This window comes from Palaemon carinicauda, chromosome 4 (genome assembly GCF_036898095.1).
Source record: "Palaemon carinicauda isolate YSFRI2023 chromosome 4, ASM3689809v2, whole genome shotgun sequence".
Taxonomy (NCBI): Eukaryota; Metazoa; Arthropoda; class Malacostraca; order Decapoda; family Palaemonidae; genus Palaemon; species Palaemon carinicauda.
This window is the reverse complement of record NC_090728.1, coordinates 63,062,005-63,072,023: the sequence shown is the minus strand read 5'-3', so window position 1 is coordinate 63,072,023 and position 10,019 is coordinate 63,062,005. Positions and strand designations below refer to the sequence as shown.

The 10,019-nt window shown below is 36.2% G+C and overlaps 2 protein-coding genes across 2 annotated transcripts in view; one reads left to right on the top strand and one right to left on the bottom strand.

The window, feature by feature from the left end:
* LOC137639460 (uncharacterized) overlaps positions 1 to 4,916 on the bottom strand; it is a 23,308-nt gene extending 18,392 nt beyond the window's left edge. Inside the window, exon 1 of the mRNA XM_068371733.1 lies at positions 4,899 to 4,916. Within this exon, the coding sequence (XP_068227834.1) occupies positions 4,899 to 4,916 (18 nt within the window). The remainder of the gene's footprint in view (positions 1 to 4,898) is intronic.
* A 1-nt stretch (position 4,917) lies between these two features.
* LOC137639459 (uncharacterized) lies at positions 4,918 to 6,680 on the top strand. Its single transcript, XM_068371732.1, has 2 exons — positions 4,918 to 4,981; positions 6,037 to 6,680. The coding sequence occupies exons 1-2, from the start codon at positions 4,918 to 4,920 to the stop codon at positions 6,678 to 6,680; spliced, it is 708 nt and encodes a 235-aa protein (XP_068227833.1).
* The last annotated feature ends 3,339 nt before the right edge of the window (positions 6,681 to 10,019 follow it).

Below are 10,019 nucleotides of genomic sequence, written 5' to 3'. Positions count from 1 at the left end.
CTCTCTCTCTCTCTCTCTCTCTCTGCTACGGCTGTAGTAGTAGCCACCAAGTAGAGGCCCTGCTTGTCTATTTGAGAATCCTTACAAGTAGCAAAGGTACTTTCACTAGTGGATGGTTTTGTCTCTTTATGTGACTCCCTGGTTCTCTTGTTTTGCATTCAGTTGATGCTATTTTTGGCTTCTTGTGAATTTAAATTTGATCTCGTTAATATTAACTTCACCAATGAAGTTGGAAGGTTATGTTTTACCCCTGTTTGTTTGTGTTTGTTTGTGAACAGCTTCCTGGCCACAATTTAATCGTAGAGTAATGAAACTTTCAGGGATTAACTTATGTAAAAAGATGAAAAATTGTAAAATTTGGAAGGTCAAGGTCAAAGGTCAAGCTAAATGTCTACCCCCTGTTTGTGTGAGTGTGTGTTTGTGAATAGCTTCCTGCCCAAACTTCTAATCGTAGTGTAATGAAACTTGCAGGGATTAACTTTTTACGTTAAAAGCTTAAAAATATAACATTTTGGAAGGTCAAGGTCGAAGGTCAAGCTAAATGTCTACCCCTGTTTGTTTGTTTGTGTTTGTGAACAGCTTCTTGGCCATAATTTTAAAAGTAGATTAATGAAACTTGCAGGGATTAACTGTTATGTAAAAAGCTAAAAACTGATAAGATTTTGGAAGGTCAAGGTCAAAGGTCAAGCTAAATGTCCAATTCACGTAATCAGCCCTAAGTTTGGACATCGTTGTCACAGAGACTTCAAACTTGGTTCATATTTGAGTGTATAAAAATCCACGCCAATTAATACATGTTTAGGTCAAGGTCAAGGTGGAGCAAAAGGTCAAGAAATAAGCTGCCGCGGCGGAGGTCTGCGCTGTACTGAGTGTCCCACTAGTTCATTAATGTTCTCATTTGTTTTCTGGAAATAAAAAATCCTTCGAACCTTTGTCCTCAAACTTGTGAGAAAATATTATGATATGAATTCAGTGTATTCATTAAATGGAAAAGAAAGATGCTATAAGCCCAAGGGCTCCAACAGGGAAAAATAGCCCAGTGAGGAAAGGAAGTGTATAAGTGTATTTCCTCACATTTCTATGTATATTTGTTCATCGGTAAAAAAAGACCAAATTCTTCTTCTTATGTCACCCATCTTTCCTTTCCCCAGTTGGGGGTTCGAATCCCGCTCAGACTCGTTAGTGCCATTAGTGTCTGGAACCTTACCATCCTTGTGAGCTAAGGTTGGGGGGTTTGGGGGAGCCTATAGGTCTATTTTGCCGAGTCATCAGCAGCCACTGCCTGGCCCTCCCTGGTCCTAGCTTGGGTGGAGAGGAGGCTTGGGCGCTGATCATATTATATATGGCCAGTCTCTAGGGCATTGTCCTGATTTCTAGGGCAGTGTCACTGTCCCTTGCCTCTAAAAAAAGTCCAAACTCTACATCATTGAGTTTGCTTATGACTACCCTTACCTTACTATAGTCAATTTATTTTAGAGAGGCAGATTTGCACAGACTCGAAGGGGTGTCCGTTTAGCTCGGAACAGTTTCCTGATCGCTGATTGGTTGGACGAGATGATTCTAACCAATCAGCGATCAGGAAACTTTTCAGAGCTAAAAGGGCACCGCTGCGAGTTGGGGCAAATCTGCCTCACTAAAAAAAATTAACTATAATAATCTCACTTTCCCCGAAGATAATTCTAGCCAATCAGCGACCCGGAAACTTTTCCGAGCTAAAAAGGCACCGCTGCGAGTCGGTGCAAATCTGCCTCACTAAAAAAAAATTGGCTATAGTAATCTCACTTTCTACGAACCTCTGTAAATCTGCCTCAATAAAAAAAATTGACTATAGTAATCTCACTTTCTCCGAACCTCTGTTGAATATTTAAAAATCCGAGAGTGTCACTCACATCCATCTAGAATTACATCATGCACGGGTGACTGTGTGGATGCTGTGAATAACTGTGTGGATGCTTTGTTGGATGTATAGACTTAACCTTGACGTCATCCAACGCGTCATTCAACACCCAATTCATCCGCGAGTCCTATTGAGATATTACAGGATGGAACTAGTTCATCCAAGGAAGTGTTCAACGCAAGACAGTATATTTTTTTGTTGTTTATTTTCATGTGTTTATTTCCATATGTTTATTTATTTCCATATGTGTTTATTTTTGTTTATTTTTATATTGTTAAGTGCTCTAGAGGTTGCTTTAATACGTATGTATATTTTTTTTTTGATATTTGGATGAAGAGTTATTGTGGTAAGGAAACTTACGGTTCATTTCACTACATTACATACCTCGATTCTCTCTCTCTCTCTCTCTCTCTCTCTCTCTCTCTCTCTCTCTCTCTCTCTCTCTCTCTCTATATATATATATATATATATATTATATATATATATATATATATATATATATATATATATATATATATATATATATATATATATATATATATATATATATATATATATATATATATATATATATATATATATATATATATGAGAGAGAGAGAGAGAGGAGAGAGAGAGAGGAGAGAGAGAGAGAGAGAGAGAGAGAGAGAGAGATTTTCCAACTATGGTTGTAGCTTAGCTAATAATAATAATAATAATAATAATAACAACAGGCATACCACTAGTTGATGTAATAACCAATTAATGTACAGAGAGAGAGAGAGAGAGAGAGAGAGAGAGAGAGAGAGAGAGAGAGAGAGAGAGAGAGAGAGACTTTTCCAACTATGGTTGTAGCTTAGCTAGTAATGAAAATAATAATAATAATAATAATAATAATAATAATAATAATAATAATAATAATAATAATAATAATAATAATAACACACACACACCACTAGTTGATGTAATAACCAATTAATGTACAGAGAGAGAGAGAGAATATCTATTGTCCCTTTGTCTCAACATAAAGGTGACATAGCAAATTGTAAAAGAATTATTAGCAGCTTAATGCGACCTCCTTTACCAAGGAGAATGTACAATGGTGTTTTGATAGTGAAAGTAGGACATTCGAGGATTGCAGAGGTGTGGATATATATGGGGGGGGGGGCGGGGTTGGGGGGTGTCAAAGTGTTTGTTGTTGATGCAGTTATGAGAGAAGTTTGAATAATGGGAAAATTGTATGAGGGACTTGGGTGTTTGAATATCCTCTTGATAATGTGTGTTGAGTGTGTGTATGTATATGTATATATATATATATATATATATATATATATATATATATATATATATATATATTATGTGTGTGTGTGTGTATTATATATATATATATATATATATATATATATATATATATATATATATATATATATATATATATATATATATATATCTTCTAACAATAATCGAACAGTTCATTATGTTTCTTCAAAAAGGCCCATAAATATATGTATATAAATAACTCTATATAAGATTATATACAGTATATATGTTTTATATATATAATATATATACTATATATATATATATATATATATATACAGTATATATGTATTTATATATACAGTATATATATATAATATATATATAAACATATACATTATATATATCTATATATATATACATATATATATATATATATATATATATATATAGAGGAGAGAGAGAGAGAGAGAGAGAGAGAGAGAGAGAGAGAGAGAGAGAGAGAGAGAGAGAGAGAGAGAGAGAGAGAGAGGAAATAGTATAAACATAAAGAACTTTTCACAACTCTCACACTGAAACTCTTGACTGAAATATCATCATAATTCAAATTTTCAGCTCAGACGACATCTTACCCAGCAGAGAGAGAGAGAGAGAGAGAGAGAGAGAGAGAGAGAGAGAGAGAGAGATCTAGACTTTATATTTTCTTCTAAAAAACCTGCGCCATATCAGCCTGATTGTTTCTTTGTGTGGGACAATATCCTGCCGTCTATTGGGATTCATCCGGGTGGAAATGTGGTCCTTGCGCTCCGCGGAGCGGGAGGTGCGCCAAGGACTCTCGAAGGAGGGGAAAGGGAAGGATGGAAGTGGTTGTGTTGGGAGGATTTAACAAGGACTCTCAAAGTCTGGGAAAGAGAGAGATGGAAGTGGTTGTGGTGGCAGGATATAACAAGGACTCTCGAAGCCTGATAAAGGGAAGGAGGTATGTGGTTGTGTTGGCAGGATTTATTAAGGACTCTCGAAGTCTAGGAAGGGAAGGATGGAAAGTGGCTGTGTTGGGAGGATTTAACAAGGACTCTCTAAGTCTCGGAAGGGAAGGAGAGAAGTGGTTGTGTTGGAGGATTTAACAAGGACTCTCGAAGTCTGGGAAAGGGAAGGAGGGAAGTGGTTGTGTTGGGAGGATTTAACAAGGACTCTCGAAGGAGGGGAAGGGAAGGATGGAAGTGGTTGTGTTGGGACTTGGGAGGGTTTAAACTCGAAATGTGCCCTGTGGCCATTACCTTAAATGTTGCATTTTACCTTAGATTACCTTAAAACTTTTTCAAATTTCCTTAGATTTTAAGCTAGTGAAACCGAAATAACCTTAGAATTACCTTGCAATCATGGAAATTACTTGAAAAACTAAGGTAACTACCTTGAAAGGTTAAACCCTGGTTAAGGGATGGTGATGTGTGTGTGTATATATATATATATATATACAATATATATATATATATATATATATATATATATATATATGATATATATTATATATATATGATATATATTATATATATATATATGATATATATTATATATATATTATATATATATTATACATATTATATATATATATATATATATATATATATATATATATATATATATATATATATATATATATATATATATATATATATTACATATTTTTATATTCAGGAATGTCACGAGGAGGTCTGTGCCAAATTCACATTGCAATATGCACAGTCATGCACATGTGACTCACCTTATCAATATTACTCATAATGACCCTCTCCTCGTATTTATTGTCTGTAGTTGAACACCACCACCGAAGGCGTCAATTTAAAGGTACTTCATGAATGGCAGATGCAAGGGACAATGACTATACTTTAGCAGGACAATGCCCTAGAGACTGACATATTGTATCGTACGCGTTTCATACATGCTCGTACACTAACGTTATAAATTTTTTAATCTCTCGCTCTCCCCCGCACTGATAGAAACCTTTTTAAGCTTGCTATCCCATGTTTTATACTGTTTGAATTATGTGTCATTCTTGCTCTCAATTATCTGTATAAAAGCTCTTTGCCTTGTTGAATAAACCTCACTTGGATTCACCTCTCTATCCTCATGTTTTATAATATGACTTTTGTGTCATTCTTGCTCTTAACTATATGTATAAAAGCTCGTTGTCTTGTTGAATGAACATCACTTGGTTTCACCTCTCTATCCTCATGTTTTATAGTATGACTTTTGTGTCATTCTTGCTCTCAACTATCTATATATAAGCTCGTTGTCTTGTTGAATAAACCTCTCTTGCATTCACCTGTCTATCCTCATGTTTTATAGTATGACTTTTGTGTCATTCTTGCTCTCAACTATCTGTATATAAGCTCGTTGTCTTGTTGAATAAACCTCACTTGGATTCAGCTCTCTATCATCATGTTTTGTAGTATGACTTTTGTGTCATTCTTGCTCTCAACTATCTGTATAAAATCTCGTTGTCTTGTTGAATAAACCTCTCTTGGATTCCCCCCTCCCTTTGTAAGAACCTAACACCTAAGTTGCCACAACATATGATCAATGCCCAAGGCCCCTATCCACCCAAGCTTGAACCAGGGAGGGCCAGGAAATGGATGCTGATAACTCAACAGGTAGAGCTATAGGTTCACCGAAATCCTCAATCCTTAGCTCACAAGGATGGTGAGGCTGCAGATACTAACAAACTATCGAGCTTGAGCGGGACTCGAACCCCAGTCTGGCAGATCGCGAGGCATGGGTGTTTTACAATAAGCCACCACAACTTGAAAATAGATTAGATTAGTTGTGTGTGACTTGCCAGGTGTTGTGTATCAAAGAAATGTTATCGGTTATTATCAGGTGGAGATAAGCATTCAAAGTAGCATTAAGAAAGACTACTGCTCCTTCTCCAACTCCTCCTCCTCATGTTGCTGCTGCTGTTACTTCCCCTTCTTCTGCTCATACTTTTGCTGCTGCTGCTACTCTACCTCTTTCTCCTCCAACTCTCCCTCCTTCTCCTCCAACTCCACCTCCTTCTCCTCCAAATCTTCCCCATGTTGCTGCTGCTGCTACTCTACCTCCTTCTCCTCCAACTCCCACTCCTTCTCCTCCAACTCCCCCTCCTCCTCCTCCAACTCCCCCTCCTTCTCCTCCAACTCCTCCTCATGTTGCTGCTGCTTCTACTCCCCCTCCTTCTCCAACTCCTCTTCATGTTGCTGCCGCTACACTCCCTCCTTCTCCAACTCCTCCTCATGTTGCTGCTGCTGCTACTCTACCTCCTTTTCCTCCAACTCCCCCTCCTCCTCCTCCAATTCCTCCTCATGTTTCTGCTGCTACCCCCCCCTCCTTCTCCTCCAACTTCTCCTCATGTTGCTGCTGCTGCAACTACTTCCCCTCCTTCTCCTCCAACTCCCCCTCCTTCTCCTCCAACTCCTCCTCATGTTGCTGCTGCTGCTACTACTCCCCCTCCTTCTCCTCACACATCTGCTGCTGTTACTTTTGCCACAAACTAATTAGACCATCATAATTCTACACATTTTCCTTCCTGTGACTCTCCGTGAGGAAAAACTTCTTCAACATGTATTATCACTCAACGGGCCTTGTTACCTCACCATTTTTGTCGGCACAGTATATTTATACAGCTTATGTTTTGTGAGTAGCATCATAGGTCTTCTTCCTGCTCTCGGCACGGATTTAATCGTGAGCTCGAGTCATGTCGTCCTGATGGGAGGTTCCCCAAAGGCAGCTTTCTACTTGGGATATTCCTCCGAGTGATATAGAAGAGGATTTTAACCTGTAGATGTATCATGGAGTTCTTACCTCTGGAGCGAATATACCGAGAGACGAAGGAACTTTATGCTCTTGCTTGAGGGTACACGCAGGCACACTATTCTATCTAATTTCTCTTCCTCTTGTTTTGTTAAAGTGTTTATGGTTTATATATGAAATATTTATTTTAATGGTGTTACTGTTCTTAAAATATTTTATTTTTCCTTTTTTCCTTTCCTCACTAGGCTGTTTTCCCTGTTTGGGCCCGCGGGCTTATAGCATCGTGCTTTTACAACTAGGGTTGTAGCTTGGCAAACGAAGGAACTTTATCCTCTTCCTTAAGGGTACACTCAGGCACACTATTCTATCTAATTTCTCTTCCTCTTGTTTTGTTAAAGTTTTTATGGTTTATATATGAAATGTTTATTTTAATGGTGTTACTGTTCTTTAAAATATTTTATTTTTCCTTTTTTCCTTTCCTCACTAGGCTGTTTTCCCTGTTTGGGCCTGCGGGCTTATAGCATCGTGCTTTTCCAACTAGGGTTGTAGCTTGGCAAATGATAATAATAATAATAATAATAATAATAATAATAATAATAATAATAAGTTCTTGACGTTAAATACATTTCCATGTCAGATAAAAATTAAAAGATAAGTATTTACGTCATTTCATTTTCACCATAATTAAAAGTCACTACAATTATTGTTTTTTTTAAAGATCTACTAGATATTTTGAATAAATAAAATATATTATTATTATTAAATGCTAAGCTACAACCCTAGTTGGAAAAACAGAATGCTATAAGCCCAGGGGCTCCAACAGGGAAAATAGCCCAGTGAGGAAAGGAAATAAGGAAAAATAAAATATCTTAAGAATAGTAACAACATTAAAATAAATAGCATTGATACTTATAGAATTGATACTTAAAAACCATGCTTAATGAACTGTATCTTTTACTGAGCGAAGTTGCAAAATGTTTCGTTGTTAGAAAAGGGACCGTGGTAAGAGTTGGCAGCTATAGTCAATTCTTTTTAGCGAGGCAGATTTGCACCGACTCGCAGCGGTGCCATTTCAGCTCGGAAACGTTTCCTGATCGCTGATTGGTTGGACAAGATAATAGTAACCAATGAGGTAGCAGGAAACTTTTTTCCGAGCTAAAAGGGCATCACTGCGAGTCTGTGCAAATGCGCTTCATTAAAAAAAATTGAGTATAGTGACTATACAGTAGTCTAAGGTTTTTCCTTATGTCAAAAAACGTTTTGTGGGTTTTGGGTCTCGTATTCTCTCGAACGTTTGTTCGATCTACATTGTTCCTTCCATCTTTTTTTCTATTTTCATTTGCCCTTTTCGAGTTGACTTGCTACCACCTTGAAGAAAGTCATGAGAGAGAGAGAGAGAGAGAGAGAGAGAGAGAGAGAGAGAGAGAGAGAGAGAGAGAGAGAGAGAGAGAGAGAGAGAGAGAGAATCCTTCTCCCTTCTTGGCACTCCCACTACGCCCTTGTAAATTTCACGTGAGAGAGAGAGAGAGAGAGAGAGAGAGAGAGAGAGAGAGAGAGAGAGAGAGAGAGAGAGAGAGAGAGAGAATCCTTCTCCCTTCTTGGCATACCTAGTACGCCCTCTCTCACCCACGCCACCCTAGTAATTTCACGAGAGAGAGAGAGAGAGAGAGAGAGAGAGAGAGAGAGAGAGAGAGAGAGAGAGCGTTAAACCCTCTTGAGTGGCAGCTTGTCTTTACTTGTTTACCTATTGTCTTTAATGTCTTTTCTTTTCCCGAAACTTGTTTTTTTTTGCCTCGTCGATTCAATGGAAGGCCTTATCCCAGAGTTTACTCAATTTGCTTGTTTTTTTTCTTTTTTTTTATTTATTTTTTGCTTTTTTCGTTTGCTCTTTTTTTGTATAATTTGATGTTGTGGTGATATATACATTTTTGAGAATCTCCCCAGTATAATGAAGAGCATTTGTCTGGCTATATATATATATATATATATATATATATATATATATGTATATATATATGTATGTATGTATATATATATGTATGTATATATGTATGTATGTATATATATATATATATGTATGTATATATATATATATATATATGTATGTATATATATGTATGTATATATATATATATGTATGTATATATATATATATTATATATATATATATATATATATATGTGTGTGTATATACACATTAAATATACGTATATAGGTTTATATATATGCATATATATATTATATATATATTATGTATATATATCTATACTGTATATATATCTATATATTCTGTATATATATGTATATATACTGTATATGTATATATATATATATATATATATATATATATATATGTATATATATATATATATAAATGTGTGTATGTGTGTGTATGTATGCATATAATTTTTCCCTGTCATGCTGAACAGCAATACCAAGCGTGTGACTACACGGCCTCTCTATCCCTCGGGTAAGGTGGGAGAGGAAGTAGCCATACCCTGCTGGGTGCTGGTTACCCCGAGCATTACACACAGAAACAACAATCATCCACAAATTGCCCAAACTCATATTGAATATGTATTTACTTATCTAAATATATATAATTTTTGACTGGTCGCATACACAAATAACTAGTAATAGCTGAGATTGGAAAAATACATGTAATTAATAACGCTTCAGTTTTTGATGACGACATCAAGTGTTGTTGACGCTTCGAATTCGAACCGATTTCTTGCGTTCTGTTAATGTCAGGTGCGCTGGTAAACACTGGCTTTAAATTAGATTCTCATTTTGTTTAAATGGATGTGGGAGGGGAAAAGTTATATTGACGCCACGGACCTTGGTGAAGCATTTAGGGATTTTTTTACGAGGGAAAATAGATCATTGTTGGCGTAATTATGTTCTGTGTGTTATATTTTCCTTGTTGGAGCCCTTGGGATTATAGCAGCTTGCTGTTCCAACTAGGGTTGTAGCTTAGGAAATAGTGATGATGATAATAATAATGATAAGGATAGTAATAATAATAATAATAATAATAATAATAATAATAATAATTAGGCGAATGTCAAGTTAACCTTATATGGGATATCCACTTTGA